The sequence below is a fragment of the Hypomesus transpacificus genome, chromosome 1, assembly GCF_021917145.1.
Source record: "Hypomesus transpacificus isolate Combined female chromosome 1, fHypTra1, whole genome shotgun sequence".
Classification (NCBI taxonomy): Eukaryota; Metazoa; Chordata; class Actinopteri; order Osmeriformes; family Osmeridae; genus Hypomesus; species Hypomesus transpacificus.
Genome location: NC_061060.1, coordinates 6370885 through 6395041, shown reverse-complemented (window position 1 = coordinate 6395041; position 24157 = coordinate 6370885). Strand labels below are relative to the sequence as shown.

Below are 24157 nucleotides of genomic sequence, written 5' to 3'. Positions count from 1 at the left end.
TCGGGCGCAACCTCACGCGCCCTGTTTTTACATAAGGTAGTAATTAGAAAAAATCTAAACCCAAACCCAAAATGTGTTATATGCAATGGCTGATTATGCTTACAAATGAATATGTATGTTGCGTAATTGTGCATTGGGCTAGAAAATTAACATATTGGCTGTATTTGACAAAATAATTGGCTATGTTTTTTTTATATAGGCAAGAACTTGGCTTAAGGTTAAGCCAGGTACATTTCCCACAAGACCCCCGCATGCGCACACATGCACGGCAAGAAAATGAACGTTTAAACATAACAAAATGTGCCTGTTTGCTAGTAGTACGCTACACAAACACAGCCACACACAAGCTGCTGGCGACACATACACACATATACAAATACACATGTATGCCCTCGCACACTGTGCACACATACAAACATACGTTTTTCTTGCTGATCTGTCATTGACCTATTTAGACAGGTAGTTGATTTTGCTTGCTCAACAATGATCAGCCTGATCCAAATATTAATTTAGAACTCAAGGAATGGACTAGGAGGACCCAACACTAACCTTCACAACTTGCCAGAGTGATCCCAATGACTGTGGTACGACACTGAACTGTAAGGAATTAGGAAAACCACAGGCCTCTTCACTGATGATTTTGTCCGCAATACATTTTAGTAAGGGTTTTCAAAATAGAATAAATATGTTAGTTGCTGTGTGTGAGGTGTGGCAGTTGGAGACTGTGTGCGTGTGCATTCTCACAGAGACACTGTGCAGCTGGTTTGTACCACAAGCACCATGCATTCCTCTTATCTGATTACCATACATGTTGTACTGGGTTCCTGGCTATTCATTGACCCTGAGATCAAGAATGAACACATGCAAACACAAAAAAACTCCATATAAATAAACACACACACTTAAACAAGCACAGCACTGTCGTTATAAAATTGTGTGTGTTGGAGTGTGTGTGGGGGGGGAGTTTTGTAAAGAATTTAGGTAAGCGCTGATAAGGTTCAGGCAAGGTTATGGTCATAAGTTTCATTCTGGGGCAGTAGAGACCCACAGAGAGAGGGAGAGAGAGAGGAGGGTGAGCAGGGAAAACAGAGAGAGAGTGCCGAAGGGTTAGAGGATGGGGGGAGAGACCTACAGCATGATGACAACCTCCCCCAGACCTTACATCACCACCCAGCCCACCATCAAATGTTAAAAAAGGTTGAAAATAGACTTCACCTCCAGGACAAGGGAGAGAAAGAGAGGAAAAAAGGAACGGATAAAAACGTCTAGATGAGTCTCCTTCAATGTGACAGAGCTTCTATTTCCGGAAGGTTCTCGAGACTCCGAGCACAAGGAGCATCTTCCCATGGGCACTCTGAATTCTCTGTCTTTTCCTGCTCTCTCTCTATTTCTGTATCTTTCTCTACCTTCTTTCATGCTCACTTGCCCCTCTTTCCAGTCCCATACGAAACACTTCTCTCCTCTCAGTCCCTCACTTCCTCACACGCTTCTCCATTGTTCACCCTCTTTTCGTTTGTTCTTCCTTCACTGTCTTTTGAGCTTAGAAGATACAGCACAGTACAGTCTGTCCAGCAGACATTACAGTAAACCATCCATTCATATTATCTCTCTAACCAGTTACAGTAATCTATTTCAGGGTTGTCTGCCTGTAAGAGAGGTTTTGGACAGACAGGTCCACTACCCTGTTAAGTAACATGAAATATGTATTAGCTGTTTCTTCAGAATTGAGGAGCCAAAAGCTCTGTTTGCTATGTTGGTGCCCCCTGCTCTCAGTTTCCTGGTGAGCAGACAGAGTTTGGACTAATGTTCCTTGATCAACCCTAGAAAGAGGCTCATGCATCAGCAGTCATTAACGCATCACTGATTCACTGTCAGTGGCAGTGAGATGAACAGATTGCGTGTGTTTTTGATTTGTGTGCATGTGTGTCTATCTATATGTGTGTGTGTGTCTGTGCGTGTAGCATGCTCGCGTGCCATAATCTGTGGACTTGGTCTTTCTGAGACAGGAGAACAGCTTGAATTTACTCTTACACATCTTACACATCAGTTAGACAACAGCTCGATGCTCCGAGCAACCCGATGAGAGACGGAACGAGGGATGACTGATGACCGCTTTGTGAGATGGAAATAAAGAGATGAAAGACAAAGGGGAGGGGGAGAGAGAGTGAGCGAGAGAAGTAGGAGAGCCAGGTCTGTGTAGGTCCTGGTGTGTCACAGTGGCTCTGCTGGTGCCAGGGGTCTGGCGGTCTGGATGTGACACGCCAGCTTCGCCACGCTACGGCGGACGTGAAAAACGCCAGTCCTCTCTCTCTCTCTTCCACTCTCAAACCAGCACATACACACACTCTCATTTGCTCTTCTCCTGTGTATCCAGCTATTCCCAGTTTGCACGGTTGTTTAAAACAGCAGGCATCCGCTCGGACAGCTCCGACGGAACTGCGAGGACCCCCGAGGGCAAGCGGAGACGTGGAGGGAAAAGGGCAAGCGCATCTACATTACCCAGTTTTGAACACGAACGTCTTCACTCATACATGTCAACCCTACAAACACAATCTTTCTCCCAATCTCTCTCTCTCGCACGCCCTCTTTCTCTCTGAAGCACACACCAACCAATTGGCTTTGACTTCCTGACTCATGCTCTTTTTACCTAATTTTCATTCTTCTCTATTTCTCTCTCTGTGTTTTCTAACTCATTGAGATATCCCCATCCTTTTCTTAATAATAATTTTTTTTAAGTGTAAAAAGGAGAGAGTGAAAATTGGGGAGGGATGTGGTAATTAGAAAGTGATAGAGGAGGATGAGGAGGGGCACTCTTCCCCTTTGTCTCTGCAGAAACATGCACTCATTGAATTATCTTGCCTCACACACACATACACGTTTGAGAATGTTTGGTTTACCATGATCAAGACACAAATGTAGCCACACAGACAAGAGCATGCTGTAGGCTAGTTTGGAGGCTGTTGAATGATTTTATGAGTGTGTGTACATGTGTGTGTGAGAGAGTCAGTGCTGAGAGAGAGAGGATGTTCACGTACAAATGTGTTTGTGTTTGCGTGTGCTTCTGTGTGTGTGCATATGAACTGACCATCGATAGTTGCAGATTTTTAGGCTGTATTCTCCTTTTACAGGAGGTAACACAGGGCTGTCCATGAAACCCTCTAGTGCATTCTTCTGGCCCAAAGTGTCATGGACACAGACAGTGTGATCATGCATTGACCTTATCCTCAAAGTATGATTCTTGGTTCCCAAGTGCGATTTACATTTAATCTGTTAAATAAGTATTCAGTTCATTTCCCCTCTCTTTCTTTCTCGCTCTCTGGTTCTTTCAGTCATGAAGACTCACTACTCATTTGAGCGTGTCTAAAATCTGCTGACTCAGAGGGAATGTGGAGCTATGACAGCGGCAAGTGTGCTTGACCCCTCTCACCCTCTCTTCCTCCTTCTCCTCCCCACTCCATCCCTCCCTCCTCCCCTCCAGCCTCGCCCTACAACGCTTGCCTCAATTCATCCCATCCCATCAAAACCCCCAGCCAATTCCCTTCCAGCACTCCACCACCCCAAGCCCAGAACCCCCCCACCCCCCTGTCTTCCACACCCAGAGTCCACAGTGTGTTTACATTAGCGAGCTTAGCTAAGCTAGCTTCACTCTGTTTATGAAGCTGCTATGCTTGGTCATGCCGAGGCCTGTCGCCCATGGCAACCAATTAAACTCCCCCGCTGCTGAAGTAACTGTTATCTGATTTAAGCCATCGTTGCTAATTAAACAGCCATCTTCTCTCTCTTTTTATCATTCTTTCTTTCCCGCAGTGACGTACTTAGCGTTTCTCTTGCTCAACCCTCCTCCTTCACAATTAGCACCCTCCTCCCTCTCTTTCTTCCTCTCTTTCAGAAGTAGTCAACCTCATCTTGGCCTCTCCCTACAATGGATGTGACCACTAGTTGGCAATAGCTGAAATGTGACCTGTCGGGAAGGTGAGAGCCCTTAAATGTTTATCACTGCCCCACAACAGCCCCACAAGGCAGTGAAAAGTCAGTAGCATTTTAATGCCAGGTGTCTATCACTCTCTCCATCTCTCTGCCTGGGTCCAAGAGTATGACAAAAGTCAGCAGAGAGAGGAGCTATATAAAAAGAGAGAGACAGAGAGGAAAAGACAGAGACAGAGAGGAAGAGAGCAAGAAAGTGAGGAGGAGGAGGATAGAAGAAAAGGAGAGATCAATGCCCTCTGGCCCCAGTCGCTCAGCAGCTACACATGCAGTCATGCAGTAATGTACTTCATAAATATCGACTGGAGAGCAGGAATGGGGCTTATAAATCCTGCAGGAGGAGATCCTGTTGAGGAGAGAGAGTGCAACTGGGAGACGCTTCCGTGTCACTGGGACGGCCATGATGCCTCAAACTGGGACGTATCTTTTACCCACGTTCTGTGGGTAATACATTGAAAAGCACTGAATGTGGTAGAATATATGATGTACTGTATAATAGAACGAATTGAGGGTGTGTTCGTTTCTATAAACAGGAGATGCATATTGATCTGAGTCTTTGTTTTATGACTCTTTAATATATCATCATTTCTCTCTCTTTCTCTCTATTTCTTTTTTTTGTCCCTCCATCCCTTGTTTCTATCAATGCAGGAACTCCATCTCTATTGTCACGCTTCCTGATCACCACGTATATGTGCCTGTGTAAACCACCCCTCGGAGGAAAAAAACTGACTACTATTTACTGTTGGTTAAAGAGCTAAATCTAATTTTGATACTACATGCTACATGGTTTTATATATTTTAATATCAAAGAGGAATACTACATGACAGTGAAGATAAATAGTAACAAATAGACACAAAGAATGCACTTAAAAAAGGTTACATAATGTTGAAGAAAACTTATAATGGTATAGCTAATTGAATATTAAAATAAGCCTTCATGTGATATTAAAAAAACAGAAATATGTGATTGATATATTGACTTTGTCATGCTCCCTCACTGCACACAACTGTACATGCACACACACATCCACTCCCATAATGGAAATTGATGCAGAAGTCAGACATAATTGATGAGGCATAACAATATGCATATTGGGGGCCATGAAACAGACTGTTTATCTGCCTGAGCCTGCTCAAATCAATGTTCATGTCACCATCTTTATTCATGTGTGTGATCTGATTCCATGGCCCCATAATGTCCAGTCCACAAGGAGGTCACAACATCCACATTCAGTGTTACATCAATGGTACATGCATGGTACTATATTTGTTATATTAAATGTATAATGTGAAGTATATGAGCTTTTTATCAGCCCTCAGGAGGAATAGAACCTTTAGGGCTGATATTACCTTTGTGTGGCTGTTCATGTGCCAGTATGCAGATGTGTGTGTATTTGCAGGCGCAGGATATCAATGCACTGTACATGCGCACGTGTATTTTTTGTCTGTGCGTAATTAAGTGGACCGCCATCTCCCCCTCTTCCATCCCAGGTCAACAGGAAGTGGGGTGTTACTGAGACAGAGACTTCTACTGAAGTCTTACTCAGACAACTGTTATTTAGTCCCACACTATTTATAAGAGACAAATAGCGCCTACAGCCACACACATTACAGAAACCTCCAGAACCAACTGTTGTGAAAATATGCTCAACTCTGTGTGTCATCTGTGTTTCAGAGAAATTGCCATATTGCTCGTGTTCCTCCGCCGGTTTTAATGAAGACCAGGGGCCTGTTTCATGGAGAGTTTACTGAATAAGCCAGGCTTTTGTGAGTTACTTTCCCAGACACAAGCCTGTCTTATTCGGTAAACTTGCTTTATGGATCAGGCCCCATGTCACTTGTTTTTTAAAGTTAGCTTGCGGCCCACAGAAGGCAATCAAATGAAGTACACGTTTAAACACTACTCGTGTCTGTATAGAGAATGGGAAGATGGGGTTAAACCAAACAGAACTTCATCAAGTCTGGGTCTGCATTTTCATCTTTATTGATACCTTTTGCATGGCATTAGCATAAATTACTTATTTCATTTTTATTGTTTAGTTTTTTGTTTTGCTTGTCCCAGAATATACCTGTCCACTTAAAAAACTGAAATAGGTCACCTGACATGGGTAGCCAATAGAAAGACACAAAAGCCCTGGCCTTCCACTGAGATAGCAAAATACAGGAAAGAAATACACTTACATTTGTATCATGAGCTTTTCCCTTTGCATTGTTAACAATAACAGAGTGAATTCTGACAGTAATGAGAAGTTAAAATAGCAGATATTATTGACACAGAAGGACAGAACAGACCAAGAATTCACACCAAAAGCAAAGCTCGCATCTTATTTTCCTATTAAATTAAATAGGAATAGGATAGGACATAAATGTGTCATAAAAACTAAAAAGTCTTAAATGTTTAAATTCAACTTTATTTAAATAAAGAAGATGCAAGCCTTGGTGTAAATGCTTTGTAAATCTGGTCTGGATATCCATAACATTTCCAGAAAACAAAAAGTGATATTCATACAGTATGGTAAGACTGTGAGTGTGTAGACAGACCTAGTTATATGCTGCAGGTATGCTAGCTGATATGTGTATACAATACTGTATGTACTGTACTGCTGCTGGTTTCACTGCATTATGTACAGGGACACTTCTTGGATAAACCAGCATACTGTATCTTTAAGAGAAGCAAAGTGTGTGACAACAGCCTCATTGGTCATTGTTGTTAAAAACTACAGAATTTCCAAAACTATTATACCCGCCTGCTTCCCCACACCCCAAAAAATGTGCCATTATACGCGGAACATAGACACAACTTGGCAGACGGAAGTGATTCGTTGTTATAGCTCTCAAAGTCTGTCAACGGGGAGTGGCCAGTGGCGGACCCTGTCCAGGCGCCGTGGCGTGAGGGGAAAATGCCTCCGCAGCAAAACCAAGTTCCTTCCGGCGCTCCTGTCCAAATACATCCCTGTCTGCCCCTTCCTGCGGAAGGCAAGCGTTCGTGGGGTCGTTGGCAGGGAGACACAGAGGAGGCTAAGCCGTCGCCCTCATCATCAAGGATCGGTGCCTTTTTGCATGTGTGCTATTATTTGTCCATGAGAATGTGTGTGTGTGTATGTTTTTGTGTGTACATGTTGTGTCCGTGTGTGTCTAAGTGTGTGTTTGCGTGTGCGGATCTTTGGACTCAGCTAATGATTCCGGAGTGGTTCAGAAAGGATTTCCAGCTCTCTATATCTGTCCTGTATCTGCACATGAGGCCAAGGTAGAATGTCACCTCCCAGTTCTCATAGGCTTCTCACAGACAAAAAGACAGACTGAACCAGAAGAGATTGTAAGATTGTGTGGGGAGAGAGAAAGAGAAAGAGAGAGAGAGAGAAAGAGAGAGAGAGAGAGAGAGAGAGAGAGAGAGACTGAAACGCATCTGAACAGAGAAGAGAGTCCAGTCCTGAGTTGTTCCTGGTCAGGTGACTTATTGAGAGTGACCGAGGAAAGGGGGAGGATGAGGATGGAGGCCTCTCTTTCCTCTATATGCAGTAGTATGGGTGGAAGCCAAGGGCATCACTAGAAGAGTTAGAAAGCAGGTGTTGGTGTGTGTGTGCGCCGGTGCATAAAAACCTTTACACAGTTCTTTATCTGCCGGGGAGGAGCAGTTTGTTCAGTGTTGGGGGGGTCAGTAGTGTTGAGGAGGAATGGGGGGAGGGTTAGGGTTCAGTTCTGTTCTAGCTCGTCCACTGTGGGGGTGTTGTAGCTCTGGAAGAGAGGCTGCATAAAGAGGCCTAAGGTGCCAGTCACACACACCAACACGAAGATCCACAGGAACAGCCTGTCAATCACCATGGCTACGTACTTCCAGTCTTCAATGATCTGGGGGAGAGGAGAAGAGTGGGGGGGAAAAGAGAGGAAAAGAGGAGGTCATTGAAGTATTTTTATATGAACAATTAAAAGAAAGAGCGTTAGAAACAAGCAAAGTTACAAAACACACCAAATATGATGGTTAAAATGCCTTTGAAAAAATGTGCACCGTTAAAATAATGATTGTGAACAACGCTTTGGGAAAGCAGTCACAGTGTATCTGTACAGACTGTAGCTGCAATTCATTTTTGCCACAGATGGTGTGGAGTGCCTGCAGTTAGGACATGCCAAATACCCTGTGATGCAATAGGCCCACAATTAGAAACAACATTGTCTGTTGTGACTTTTTACATAACACTGGAACACACTGCGCACACACTGCGCACACATACACAGACATTTCTCAACACGTCACCACATATACCGCTCACCCCTTCATCGTCATCCTCACTCTTCATCTTCTCGGCGACGTAGCGCACCCCGTCCACCGCCTCGTCCACGCCGGCGTGATACTTGACCGACATCCTCTTCCTGAAGTCCGTGTTGTCCGCCATGTCGCTGATCCTCCAGCCGTAGCGTCGTGCCGACTCCTCGTTCGCAAAGAAGGACGAGGGCGATGACTCTGCCACCGCCGCCGCCGCTGCCGCCGCCCCAGCCACCGCCACCGCCCCGTCCCTCAGCTTGAGGTCGGAGTAGTACGAGCGCTGATGGTGTTTCCGGCGGAAACGCTCCCGGATGTTCGAGCTCCCCGGGCGCCGCATAAACAGGAAGGAGGGCAGGCGGTACAGGAAGATGCGTTTGACCCAGGGGGGCATGGTGTGCGTGCTGGGTGAGCGGTGGTGCACGTTCAGCACGCACACGCTGGTCACGATGGAGAAGGTCACCAGCACCATGGCGAACATCAGGTACTTGCCGATCAGCGGCACGGCCAGCGAGGTGGGCGGGACGATCTTCGAGATCAGAAGCAGGAACACGGTGAGGGCCAGCAGGACGGAGATGCACAGGGTCATCTTCTCCCCGCAGTCGGAGGGCAGGTAGAACACCAGGATGGCCAGGGAGGTGATGAGGACGCAGGGGATGATCAGGTTGATGGTGTAGAACAGCGGCTTCCTCTTGATGATGAAGTCGTATGTGATGTCCAGGTAGGTGGCATCGAACGGGTCCTCGTTCTTGCGGCCAGGCAGCGCCACGATGTCCCACTCCCCGCTGGGCTTGAAGTCGTCGCGGCTGGCAAAGTCGCTGAGCAGGATGAGGTCGATCTCCGTGCGGTCGTACGTCCAGGAGCGGAACTTGAGCGTGCAGTTCTGCTGGTCGAAGGGGAAGTCGCGCACCTCGATCTTGCACGCCGACTTGTAGATGGCGGGCGGGAGCCAGGCCACCTCGCCGTTGTTGGAGATCACGGCGTTGGAGTAGAAGGACACCTCGTAGGTCCCGTCTGCACTGTGGGGGGGAGGAGGAGGGGGGGGGGGGAAGGGGAGGGGGGAGAGGAGAGGGGGGGGGCATTATTGCGCACCGTCTGTGTCACGCTGTCACATTGAAACAGAGATAAGAAGGACAGTTGAAAGAAAAGGAATGTGGGAGGACAACGAGAGTGGGTAGAGAGAAAAAAGTAGCGAGAGAGAGGGGGCGAGAGAGAGAGAGATAGAACCACAACCACACAACACAGTATCTGTCGCTGAAGCTGCAGAGATTCCTAATGTCCCCATGACACCATGCATTAGACCTCCAAGACTTCTCCATAATGGAGCGGGTCAGCACCCGGATGCACCCGTCACACTCATTGTCCTCGCGCCGTTGCCCCGAAATATACATCTGGTTAAATATGAAGAGCCCACACACCAGTCACAAAGCACCTGCGGACATCAACATGTACTGTACACCCTAAACATCAACCAGGCTCCTGTGTGTTCATGCCCCAGTTGATCAGATAAAAGGTTTACACCCAAAACATCAGTGAAACTCTAGAACCGTAGTTGCTGAAACTCAATCGCACAAAACAATTAAGTGCTTCAAGAAAACACATTTTTGTGAAGTTCAAATTCCACTTAATGTCATCAGCCAAACCCAATAACTATTATATCAACCAAACCTAGCCATGAAAAATGAAACCAGTTTACGTTTGTGACAAGCCACATGCAAATCAAATCCAGTCTAATCTCATTAACGCTACAGATGAAACATGACAGAGAAACTGTGCTCCGCTCCCGCATGCTTATCCATGTCCCGGAGGGTCCTGGAGAGACATGCCACAGAGCCCCGCCACCCACCACCCCCAGCCCCCTTTACCACACACACACACACACACACACCCTGAGGCAGGAGGACGAGCACCTCGACATGCCCCAGGGGCAAGGCTGGCATGGCTGTTTTCATCATCTCCCCCACCCCCACCTCCTCCTCTCCAGATTGACAGGGCTCATCTAACCCTGCTCGCTAAGCCCTCATCTCAGTCACCACCATGGCAGAAGGGTTATGTCGAGTAATCACGTCTGTACATGACTTTCCAACCTTGGTATAAATTGGGAGGAAGTGCAGAGGCAAAGTAAGCGCAGTGAGTTGGAACACACACATTGACAGAGTAACTTACCTACACCACTTACATTGTGAATATGCAAGAAACATGCAGGTGGTTTATGGAGCAGAGATTTCTACTCATAAAACCCTTATCTCATAAAACGTTGTTGGAAATAAAGGAATATTTTCAGTGTTGTACACCCAAGACAAGCTGAGACACACACACACACACTCCGCTGACTCACTTGTTGTAGAGGACAATGTCTGGAAGCCAGATGTGTTGGGAAGGCAGGCGAATCTTTTTAATGCCTTCATACTCCTCAGGGTCCCACATTAACCTGTAGTCATGCCACCCCTAGGAAGACCATACACACAAACACACATTTAAACTAAAAAAGGTTATCCACATTAGTCTATGTAGCAAAACATACATGTGCATAAGACCTTTGCAAAGGTCTTTCCAAAAAATGTCGAATGTGCTGAGGGAGGTGGTGAAGAGAATGACAGAACTGTATACCAAACCCTGCTGATGAGAAATGCAAACTGACAATAATGGCTTCACACACACACACACAAATATACAGGCAAGCCCGGTTCCTGACCTGAGTGAGCCAGCAGTTGGTCGTCATGATCTGTTCCCTCTCATTCTGCAAAAGACAAGGAAATTAGATGTGTTGGTGGGGTGGGGGGGGGGGGGGGTTGGGGGGGGGCATGAGAGAGAGAGAAAGTGTGTTAATGGAAGTAAGATAATGTGTGTGTGTGTGCGTGTGTGTGTACTTACCACACTGATAAGCTGTGCGAGGGACACCTGGATGTAGATGGTCACCTGCTGGCTTTTGTTGACCGCTGGTCTGATCAACTTATTATACCGCTCTGGAGACAACAAGTGGTTTACTAGTCTCTCCTCCACCTCAGCGCCCAGGGCAGCTGCAGGCACACACAGACACACAAGACTATGGTCAAACTACAAGCATTAACGTAAGAGTTTTCAAATGAGCACAAACCTTTAATACAGTATAAGCCTAACCCTATTCTAGCACCGTCTTGGAATGCTAGAAGTATTCCCTGGTTAGGGTTAGGGTTAGGGTTAGGGTTAGACCCCATTAGACCCCACATGACCCCATTCTGTCACACTTTAGCACTGAAAACCCTCAAAACACCTTAAAAAACTCTCAATCTTTTGACGTCATCATCACAGTGAAACATATATTCATGCAAAACACCTATCATGCATCTGACACATATTCATGGTTTTGTTCAGAATCCATTTAGTACTTTATGCATCTGACTATCTCTCTTGGTGTATTTGCATGGGTCCCACACACACACATCTCAACAGACACATCTCAACACACACATCTCAACACACACATACACACACGGCTGTGTAGCAGGCAGCCGCTAGTCATCGAGGCCCATCCCACAGCCAGGCTGAGTCGGCATGTTCTCTGATGGAGCTCTGCTCTAACTGCATCTTGATGAACATAATCGCATGAACCCGTAATGAGTGTGAAAACGGCCGACACACAGGCCAGTGTTAAGCGAAGCGATGTGGAGATCTCGTGCCGAGCAGAGCTCGCTTCCTCTGGTCTGAGGGGCTGTTGGATACGCTCATCATCTGTTGCAGAGATAATGACGAGGCAATATACCACAGAGAAGAGTGAGTCAGTGGTGTGTGTATGTGTGTGTCTACTTGACTTGCTTTTGTGTGTGTGTGTGTATTTAAAATGTGCAAGAAGGATTACTTTGGTGACAGTCCGATACACATGCCCACGCAATCATTTACATAAACTTACACCCCTTCTACACACATACACACATAAACACATAAACACACACACACACAAAACAGATGTTGGGGCTTTTCTATTGCTAGTCCAATATGGCCCTGGCTCCATTACAACATCCTCAACTCTGACACAAGTAAGAATAACCCCATGTTATGTGTATATGAGTCTCTGCAACTGGTGTATGCAAAAGAGGGAAAGAGAGAGAAAGAGAGAGAGAGAGATGGTAAGAGATTAAATGATTAGGTAAGGGAGAGGGTTTCAGACAGATATAATCTATTCAGCCGTGCTGTTTCTGGATCAAATGCAGATGATGTCATGACACAAGGCAGTGCTTCTGCCACAGACAGCCCAGGAGGTCAGTGTTTCACTGCGCAACATAAAGAATAGGTTATGGCACTGTTTGTGCTCATAGGGAGTGAGCCACAGCGACATGATGCTAACACACCCAGAGGGCTGGTGTCCTGAGTGAAGTATGATACACTGAGACCTGTCACTCAGGGTTACAGAGAGGGAGAGAGAGGGGGGGAGAGAGAGAAGGAGAGAGAAGGAGAGAGAGAGAGAGAGAGAGAGAGAGAGAGAGAGAGAGAGAGAGAGAGAGAGAGAGAGAGAGAGAGAGAGAGAGAGAGAGAGAAGAAAAGAAAGAAAGAAAGAGCACGTCCCAGAGGAGTGGAGGGGTCTGGGGAGGTCAGACAGGATGTCTCCAAACTTCTCCTTGTCTCTTTACCACCCACGGACACACTGATGCATTAGTGAGCAAAAGGGAATGATTCACACAGGGGCTTCTGGGTGATGGAGTTCATCAAGGCTCTAGCTGACATATGACTCAGGTGGCTCACCCAGGGCTGCTATGGAAACACTTCCTGTGGCAGAGAGAGAAGAGACCTTTGAAGTCATCCAGACACACACCCTCACTCGTATCAAAACACAGACACTACCTCAATGACTCTTTCAGACTGAAAGGAACACAGTCAAACACAGTCCCATGAACACTGACACACACACACACGGAATGTTATTCACTCATCGAGGTCCTACAGGCACTGTCCACTGCATCTGGGCTAAGGTGACACATGATTGACAGATTTGACTTGAGTGAGGTTAAGTTATCTGTGTCTCTGACCCTGTTGGTTCTACTGTCTACCTATGGTGCTGGCTGAACAACTGAACACTGGTAGACAGACATGGGTACAGCACAAGGCAATGATAAGTCAAATATGCCAATAAAAGTGTAACTTTACTATGAAACAGTCAAACATCATGCTATCAGAAACATAATGCATAAAAGAGTAAAGGATGTGTTGATGAATAAACATTAATAACCTACATTTTTTATTTTTGAAGGACCTATAGTCTTCTTCAGACCATTATCGTTGTATCACACACACGTGCATGCAAACAAACACACACATACAAACACACACACACAGACACACCTACCTCAGGACCAGAACACACACACCTTAGCACCAACACGCTCACACACTCACTCCTCCATTCGGACAGTCCACCTCACTGCACTCCAGCTTCAATAATTAATTGCTGCTAAAATAAAAACGCTATCATCTCACAGGCACAAACCCCAAGCACAATCAAAGGTTTTTCCACAACGCTTTCCAACAACCAAGATCTTAACAGCTTTTCTTCAACAACATATACACTTGAATATGCTTATCTTCTGTTGAATTATGTTATGCTTTCGAAAGATGTTTGGTTGGTAACAGCACAAAGAATCTACGCACCTCATATTTAGATGGGAGCAGACCTCCTGTGTTAATTATTAATTGGACCGCAATTCGAACAGGTCATCCTTGCCTACATTTCCCAGCATGCAACAGTTTAAAAGTAGCCCTTGATGGACCCAATGGAATTGTAGTCAAAAGTGCAACGCTGGTTATCTAGCTATTCAGCCAAGACAGGCTTAAGATCATTTTCATTGATCCCCTCGCTAGTCCCCCCCTTATCTAGCCCACCTTCCTGGTTCCTCTCATCACATGTTCTCCTTTCCTTTTCTACCTATAACTCCATCCACCACTTATCCACCTCTCCTTATTACTCTCATCTTCTCCTCCTCCAGTTCTCAACCCCACGAGACACTAAGAGGAAGGGTGGAGGGGGACACCCACACCTTCATTCTCACATCATCTGGTGTGGGACAGAGAAACCACACACCTCTCACTCCTGTTGTAATTTGTTGCTGTATTCATTCTCTTTCTGTTTCTTCTTTCTTCCTTTCCTCTGTTTTGTACATTTAAACAGTAAGTGTTGTTTCGGGCTAAAGTTCTTCATTGATTCTCTAGTGTTAGGGTCTGCATGAGTGAGTGTGCAAGCCTTGTGTGGTTTTGTAGACGGAAAATCGTTCCTTGTGTGAAAACAACAACCTAAGAATAGCTCTTGATTGTGCGCCATTGACCTAATAGAGAAAGGAATATGGGCAGGCCAATGACGTTGAGGTGATTCCCATGCCTGCAGACTGATGTGTTTGTATGTGTATTTGGTAGGGGTGCAACACATGCTAAACAGAGATGATCATGTGATTCATTTTTCTGTGAGTCAGAGAGCAAAAAATCGAATCAGGGTTAATGTTACAGTAATATGCCTTACAATGCATACTAGAAAATGCAGCTGCCATCGAGGGAAAGAGAAATAGAAAAAGAGATGGGGGCTGGAGAGGGAAATAGAGAGGGGAAGAGGAAGTGAGAGGGGAATTAAAAAAGAGACAGGGTTAGGTGGGAAGAGAGATAAAGAGAAAGGGGGAAAGAGGGGGGAGGGAGAGAACGACAAAGGAAAATGTGGTGAGAGACCAAGGAAGAGAGAGGGAGGGAGAGAGAGAGAGAGAGAGAGAGAGAGAGAGAGAGAGAGAGTGAGAGAGAGAGAAGGTGTGTGTGTGTGAGTGAGTGAGAGAGAAAAGTGGCTACGAGTAAAGAGCGTGTGTGAGAAAAGAGAAGTTGCAGCCAGTGAGGGGCACAACCCAAGAAAGAACAGAATGTTTAAATGGAGGGAAAACATGACGGAGAAGGGAGGGAGGAGTAAAGAGAGACCATTAGACAGGGGGAAAGAGTATGAGACAGGCAACATGAAACTCCTGTGCAGTGGGTTGCCAGATGTAATGGTTGCCAGATTTATCCCCTGTAGGATGGGGTCCCTCATCCCACAGGATGAGTTCTGAAGGTGACAGTGACTTAGTCACGCAATGACAAGCCAGTGTCCCTGGGTGACCCTCAGCCATCCCTCCCCCGACCCTAAACATCGACCCCTCCACAGCTGAACTGCCTCTCTTGGTAAAGGGCTACAGAGAGAAAATGGTAAGACACACTTTAATATACAATAATATAACTATCAATGTATAGTACTAACCCTGACCCAGCACAATCGCTTTTTGTCCATTACAACAAAATATTTAATTATTAAGCTGTGAGGTTGTAGAAAAAAACAACTAACGTCTGAGGAGTATAGTCTAAAGGAATAGAACATATCAGCCACAAACAGGAAGTCATATGAAGTAATCTCACTGTCCTCTGATGTTTCTTCTCATTTCTTCTCAACTTCGGAAGTTGCATTAACTACAGTAATACTTGAGGGACCTGCAGCATAGCTGGAGTGGTGAGACTAGGGTTCAGCACCATGGACAGCACCACTGGGATTTCTAATTGACACTAAATCAGCAGTCTGGTCAGATGACCTCCACAGTCTAGCAGATCTCCAACTCACACTTAAGGGTCTTCTGCTGGTCAGTCTGTTTAGGCTGGGACTTGAATCCCTGATAGTCACTTTTAGTAGACCGTACAGTCATTAGACACATAGTGGGACAAACTCATAAAATCATATATTTATATTTTACTTTAATATGATTCTTAATGTGATAAATGTATCTGTTAAAATGTCTGAAAAAATGTCATCAACCTCTGATCTGGTGATGAGAGATGTCAGTAGGATAACATCAACATGTGACCCATATTTAAATCCAAATAGAAATCTTTAGAGCCTATAAAAAGAGTATTTCATAATTTCACGTCTTTCCACGTAGTAAGCGTGTTGTGGTGTAAAAGAGAGCACGTCAGTTAATCGAAGCGTATTATAAATCACGTGCTAAACACAATCTGACGCACGAAAAACGTCCACTACTTTTTGCCTGCGAATTGTTGTCCCGTTGGAATTTATAACCTGAAGAGACAACAATTAAATCCTAGACATCCCAAGCTATCACAATTCAGAGGATTACGCATATCATCCACTGTTGCCTGCGCCTCCAATGTTAGCTCATTTATCTCATTTTAACTTGTAAGCTAAATAACCTATCGAACAGTGGATGTAGTAGCCTATAGTTGACAGGCTACATTGGAAAATGGAGAGCCGATATGCATAGTCAACAAATACACCAAAGTGCCAAGACGGTCATTTTCCCTTGTGGGGGTCCTAATTAAAGGGGATTACTTACATGCTACGGTGAGAGCCAGGAGAGCAAGTGTCGCTGTCACCGAGGCTGCCATCGTTGCCTCCCTCCAGTGTGACCGAAGCGCCGAAACTTGGCGATGAAGGAGTTGCGTCTTTTTTTCGCCTTTTTCCTTGGTGTGAAAAAATTACATTCAATCAAGACGCCACATAATAGTGAGTGTGGAGACGGTAGTTTATAGAGGTGTCATCTTCAATCTGAAAAATCCGTCAGCGTCTGTTCATTTCTTAAAGGCGTGAGTGTTCAGCTCCGGTCTGGAGACTGTTGTTCGCTGTCCCAGCATGCGAAGGTCTCTCTGTGACAGCGCGTAGGAGTGGGGCTGCGTGTCTTACCCCCGCTAGTCCTGGAACTGCCAGCGCACAGCAAACCGGGAAACTGAATCGGTTCCTAATTCCGCTAGAGTACTGTCAAAAGAGTTTCCCGAAATATGGCGACTATGGAAACAACATATTACCCGAAATACATCAATCTCGTTGATTGTGGACCGTACATGCTGAAGCCAGATAAAAGATGAAAGCGTCCGTCTTCACTTTTGCCCTGCCGTGGTGCGTTCTCAGTCGGTGCGGTGATTCTAGCCTCAATCGCAGCCTCCACTGACTTCACATATGTGACAACAAACAAGAAGCAAACCCCAGGCAGTTTTTAGAAAAAGGCTATTGGGACAGTGGCCTCTTATGCTCCATTATTTCAGCTACACATAGAATCATACCCCGCAAATTGGTGTTTTTAAGTTGTTTCCTGAACAGGAAATGACTCCACCCTCGGCGGAGTATATTAAAAGCGTCTCCAATCACTAAAAGCTCCCATTTGAATGAAAAGAAAACTTTTATATTTTACCCTTCATAATCAGGCTACGAAGAATAAAATATTAAAGCCCTGCAATCAGTATTTAGATCAAATTACTTTTCTGTTTTCGATGGGCGCTATGTCTGATGTCAGAGTAATCTACATTCTACACATTCGCCCCAGGTGGCTTCACCGCTTGAGGCATGGAAAGGTGCCGTCCGCTGGGAACCGAAAGGTGGCACGCCCGTGCTGCAGAGTGGGGGTGCGTCACTCACAGGGCAGAAGTAATAATTAATAATCTGATGTCTACCAATATAAATGTAGTCATAAATGTGGTGCCCAAGTTACTTAAACAACTTTAAAGGGCCTTGTAGACGGCAGGGGAATGGAACCACGTTTTATGGTTTAGTTCACAGGGGTTACTAAATAATCCCGTTGGTAAAATGTGTCAGATAAGGCCCAAATGAATTAGGCCCACAGTCACAAAACGCACAAAATTCACTCACACCAGAAACTAGTTCACACCAACAGTAGGCTACACACATAGAATACACGGAATTATTACAGAAGAGATGGGTGCATCCTAGGCAACTCCGTATGAGGTTAGCGGGGAGTCTCGGTGAAATAGGTCAACGGAGACAGAGAACCATGCAAGTCATTTCATTAACCGGGAATAAACACAACCACTTCAGCTGCGCGCGCGGTGGACTCATCTGGTAACCAGGGGCTACATAACAATTACGGTGGGGGATTATGCAATTAACTTTGTGTGAACTTAATTAACGCACGATGAACGGTAACCTCACCCGCGAAGTGTCCAACCCTGAGACTGGCCCTGCTTAACTACCCAGAGAGAGGGGGGAGGAGTGTGTGTTGGGGTGGGGTAGGGTGTGGTGGTGTGTGGGCTGGGTAGGTGGGTGGGTGGGTGGAAGAGTAGAAGAGAAAGAGGAAGAGGACAAGAGAGAAGAGAAACCAACAGAGCCATCACTCCATACCTGCTTCTCTGTCATGAACACTTACACACAAACAAATATCTATCTCTTAATTTGCCATTATCCTGGTCTCTAAAAGCTGTGGAGTAGGAGGGAGAGGAGCTATGGGAGAGCATGAATCTAATGAGAGCTACTTAGACCTCTCTGAGGGCCTCACTATTGGGACTATGAGATCAGGCCTGGGAGGGAGCAGCTCAAACACACAAACACAGACACACAATCCCCATGCACTTTGTCCTCCTCTCTACACACAGCATCATCAGGTATGGAATAGTGATCAATCACAACTCACTCACAGGCACTTTTACAAACACACACACGTACACACACACATAATCTCATTCTATCATGTCTATCATGGCAGCACCGTATCTGGTGTGCTCATCCTATCTTTCTTCTCACTACTAAAACACTGGTAACGTGATCAACACTGGCGCCAACACACAGTATTTGTCAATCTCCTCAATAGATGGGTTTTAAATGACTTTACACAAACACACACACAGCCACCACACATATGTCCCCCCAGGTCATCATTAACTATGCCCATGCCAGGTTGTGGTGTTGTTATGCGTTCCCAGGGACCCAGAGACATTGCTGTGCCTTTTTGCCGAGATGAGTCTGTGTTCTCCTGCTCCCAGGCTGGTGGACTGTCACAGGCAGGTTCTGTCATTCTGATGGTTGAGACTTAGCATGGGACTTCTCTCTCTCTTCTTTCTCACTTTGCTCACTCCATTTCCCCCACTTTTTTCTTTTTTTTTCTCTTTGCTTTTTCACACTCTCATTCTTTCTCCTATTTGTTTCTCCCTCATACCTCCCACCTTCCCCATGTCTCACTCTCTCACACCCCACTTCTCTTTCTGCTATCCTTTGCCCCCCATTTCCCTCCGACCCTCTCTCTCTCTCACCCTCCTCCACCCACATTAAGAGTTAGTACAGTGTGTCTAGCCTTACTCAACAGACTCAGCGGAGTGTTCCGGAGCACAAAGCCTCTTGTGTCATCATCGCTGAAGCCCAGAAGAGATGCATGGCTCAACATAATCCAGACCCGGCTCCAGTCTGAGCTGTCACCTACGAGAGTTTATCCAGCATGACAATGTGACACGCTTCAGAATTTCACATGCTACAGTCGTGTTCCAGCATTCCCAGGCAATAACAAGCAAGGGGAAGTTGAGGGAAGAGTGGTGCAGTGTATGTGTTTGTGCGTGTGCATGCATACTGGACGAGATACAGGTCCAAATCCATTCATCCAGGTCGTGCTATGTCCATTTTAGGAGAGTAACAGTCCTGGAAGTGATGTCATTCTGTACACGGGTAACAGGAAATGTTCCATGTTTCTCCTGAAAAGATGTGGCATAACAGGCACCTGGAACCAATACCAGGCCAGCACACAACATACTTCCTAAGTCTGAGCACACATGGCGGAACAAATGTGACAACAAAGAAAGTGAACGCTGGGACTTCAAAACCAACATCTTGAGTTAAGAAGAAGGGAGGGAGGGGAAAAGGAGCTCAAGTGAAGAGGTGACTCGGGCTGTCCCCAGGCACAAGGACAAGAATGAGAAAGAGGAAAGCAGGAGGAGAGGGAGGAACCTGCGGCTGAGGGGGAAATACTGAACAAAACCGAGGAAACGTCATCAAGGCAGAAAACTACAGAAACACTGCAGAAGGAGGAGCATGGATTTCTGTTCCACTATATTAACTCAGACTGTCTTCAAAATCGTAGATACACTGAAATACCCCCCTTACCCTGCACTACAGATTGTACACACACAATACAAACACAGAAAAGCCCTGTAGGTAAGGTCAGCCTGTTACCTGTCCATAGATACAGTGCCCTCCAAAAGTATTGGAACAGTGAGGCGAATTCCTTTATTTTTGCTGTAGACTGAAAACATTTGGGCTTGACATCAAATAATGAACGTGAGACCAGAGATCAACGTTTCAGCTTTTATTTCCAGGTATTTACATCAGGATCTGATGCACAACTAAGAAAATATCACATTTTGTTTGAATCCACCCATTTGTCATGTGATCAAAAGTATTGGAACAGATATACTTAAAACATATTTAAGTGAATAAGACTTAATATTTAGTTGCAAATCCTTTGCTTTCAATAACTGCAGCAAGTCTGTGACCCATTGACGTCACCAAACTTTTGCATTCTTCCTTTTTGATGCTTTCCCAGGCTTTCACTGCAGCCTCTTTCAGTTGTTGTTTGTTTTGTGGGGTTCCTCCCTTCAGTCTCCTCTTAAGCAGGTAAAATGCATGCTCTATAGGGTTTAATTCTGGAGATTGACTTGGCCAGTCTAATACCTTCCATTTCTTGCCCCTGATGAACTCCTTTGTTGTTTTGGCAGTGTGTTTTGGGTCGTTATCTTGCTGCATGATGAAGGCTCTGCCAATCAGTTTGGTTGCATCTTTCCTTAAATTGGCAGACAAAATGTTTCTGTAGACTTCCGAGTTAATTTTGCTGCTGCCATCATGTGTTACATCCTCAATGAAGATTAATGAGCCCGTCCCAGAAGAAGCCATGCAAGCCCAAGCCATGACATTACCTCCACCGTGTTTCACAGATGAGCTTGTGTGTTTGGGATCATGAGCAGTTCCTTTCTTTCTCCAAACTTTAGCCTTTCCATCACTTTGGTAAAAGTTAATCTTTGTCTCATCAGTCCATAAAACTTTGTCCCAGAATTTTTGAGGTTCATCTCTGTACTTTTTGGCAAATTCCAGCCTGGCCTTCCTATTCTTCTTGCTAATGAGTGGTTTGCATCTTCTGGTGTAGCCCTTGTACTTTTGTTCATGAAGTCTTCTGCGAACAGTAGATAGTGATACCTTCACTCCTGCCATCTGGAGGTTGTTGCTGATCTCACTAACAGTTGTTTTAGGGTCTTTCTTTACAGCTCTCACAATGTTTCTGTCATCAACTGCTGATGTTTTCCTTGGTCTACCTGTTCGACGTCTGTTACTTTATGCACCAGTAGTTTTCTTCTTCTTCAGGACATTCCAAATGGTTGTACTGGCTATGGCCAATGTTTCTGCAATGGCTCTGATTGATTTTCCATCTTCTCTAAGACTCACAATTGCTTGTTTTTCACCCAAAGACAGCGCTCTGGTTTTCATGTTGTTTTCACCTCTGAATACAGTCTGCATAGACAAAACCTATCTTACCCAATCTGAACCTGAGTGTAGACATTCAGTGGTATTTATTGATTGAATAATGTATGTAATAGGACACACCTGGGCAACAAAACACACCTGTCAGTCACATGTTCCAATACTTTTGCTCACGTGACAAATGGGTGGGTTCGAACAAAAAGGTGATATTTTCTAATTTGTGCATCAGATCCTGATGTAAATACCTGGAAATAAAAGCTGAAACGTTGATCTCTGGTTTCACATTCATCGTTTGATGTCAAGCCCAAATGTTTTCAGTCTACAGCAAAAATAAAGGAATTGGCCTCACTGTTCCAATACTTTTGGAGGGCACTGTATGTACCTATGTGAGGTCAGACTTCAGGCTATTAAGACACCAGTGGAGTCCTATATAGCATGAAGAGGGAACATTTCTCAAAATTAATCTGGTATGAGATTCTGAGGACTTTTAACATTATAAACCAGGCCAAAACTAACCAATTAACATGGTAATTAAGTACTGTTTGAGCTGTGAGGGCTCTTCTTATTGTGGATTATTATGCAAAAGTGGATTCTCAGGGGGAAGTTTCAGAGCACTTAATGATGAGAAAAGGGGCAGAGAGAGGAATGAAAGATACTGTTTGTCTGCCTCATTAACTCATCGGAACCCTTCTATCTCAGTTTTTCTTCTTATCATGTATTAATTGATCTCCTTCTTGAAAACGTACTTGAATTTGGTATTTTCACACAATAAATGTGGGTGTTGATGGGTACCCCCACACCATTTCATCAAAATTGAGTTTCAGGGTCAAAAGATGTTTGACTAAAGATCTGCCTGTAGGACAGATAGTGATGGTGAACGAGATTGACAGAAAAAGAGTGTTTTGGCTTCTGGCTTTCACATGCACCTGCTCTTTCTTTTTCCTTCTTTTTCCCTCTTATTCCCATTTTATCTTGCTGTGTGTGCATTTGTGCCTGAGTTTGTGTGTGTGTGTGTGTTTTCATTTAACATAAGGACCAGGATGGCCAAATCCCACCCCTAACACCAGTGATGAGGCTTGGGTCCTGCCTGCAGTACTCTGGAGTGTCAACATCTGTAAACATGATGACTGTACCATGTGCAGAAAGCACAATGACAGGGCGCTTTCCTCTATTTTCTAAGTCAGAGACAGCTGTATTAAAGAACGTAAATTTACAGGACATTTCTAATGGCAACCATCATAGGAAATTGTATTATTGATACTCAGACTGCAATTCATGCTAGACCTAAATAGAGTTTAGAGCACATTTGTGTCAGAGAGGGAGCCAACTCTCCAAATAATATACGACCATCAAACCATAATATCACATTTTATTGAGGTCTCATTTTCTAAGGAAAGCCGGGGGCATTCAGGGAACAACAAACTAAAATCTAATCACATCTGATAATGTTATCACAAAAGTCAGATACGTAAATGTACACATACACATACACACGCACACACGTTTTGTCTTTGATTGTGCTGTCAGATATTTGATTTAAGTTGTATTGGATGCAACCTCATTCGGAAGCTTTCGACCCTCACCACCTGCTACCCGGGTCATGGGGGAGGAGCCTATCTGAGTCCTCTCAGAATCAAACCAATCACGAACAAGATAGCATGGATAAGGATGAGTCAGCAGACAGATTTTATAAACAGCCAATCAGTGAAGCGGGATAAAATGATTGGTTTCTGCTGGGACAAGAGCACAGTGAGTTACAAGCCACACCACATAGTTCCACACACACAGTGCATCAAACAGGAGAAAGGTGCGTTTTCTGGATCGCTCTCACATACATAAAGGGAGGGAAGTATAGGGGGTCAGAACCACAACCATCTCACCTTCAGCAGCACCTACACCTATATGTCCAAACATATGCTCAAACTTCCCAGATCTAATGCAAACAGGTTTGCAAGTCAAACCCCTCTGTTAGGGAGCACGTTTCCTCCAAAGGTTGTTTAAGCCTTCTTCAACCCTAGAGACATCATCTTCTGAACGTACTCTTCAGAGTACATTCAACGTCTTTAGATTTGAGTGACTCCTCTGGTGAAGCCAGATGTAGCTGGGTTTCCTATGATCTGAGTTCTCGCGGGGTGGAGCATATGTACAGCCCAGGGCATACGCATGCAAGTCCACATCAAACCTTCCCCCTCGCTGTCGTTTTGGCGCTCTACCGCAGTGGAATGTGTCAAAGGGACATCCATGGCCCGACTCTTAAACCCTGCATGGCCCTGAGATATTAACACGCACATACACACACACGCACCTCAGTGCCCGAGCGTGACAGTGATAGTCTGTGACAGCTCAGAACATGATGACATGGCTGGCAGTCACAGTGCAAGCAGAGGGGGGGGGGGGGGGGGGGGGGGGGGGGGGAATCCCTAAGAAATAAATATCACACACACAAACACACAGAGACGCACACACTCCACTCCAGGAGATGAACTAACAGGGAATTGAACCCCCTATAGATCTTCCCTCTGACACATGAAAGGTTGTCCCTGGCACTACTGGTAATGATGTATATGTGAGTGTGGGTGTGTGTATGAGGGTCAAGGGGGTGAAGCCGCGTGGGTAAGAACATGCATCTGAGCTGAGTGCCGCGGCAGCCTTTAGCACAAGATCGGATGGAGAATCCATGTAGTCTG

At 45.2% G+C, this 24157-nt stretch overlaps 1 protein-coding gene across 1 annotated transcript; it reads right to left on the bottom strand.

Annotated features, from left to right (window-relative positions):
* Window positions 1–7456: 7456 nt before the first annotated feature.
* LOC124467018 (neuronal acetylcholine receptor subunit beta-2-like) lies at window positions 7457–16903 on the bottom strand. Its single transcript, XM_047019079.1, has 6 exons — window positions 16561–16903; window positions 11117–11262; window positions 10938–10982; window positions 10581–10690; window positions 8253–9261; window positions 7457–7833 (listed from the first exon to the last, which is right to left on the bottom strand). The coding sequence occupies exons 1-6, from the start codon at window positions 16610–16612 to the stop codon at window positions 7678–7680; spliced, it is 1518 nt and encodes a 505-aa protein (XP_046875035.1). The 5' UTR covers window positions 16613–16903; the 3' UTR covers window positions 7457–7677.
* Between the last annotated feature and the right edge of the window lie 7254 nt (window positions 16904–24157).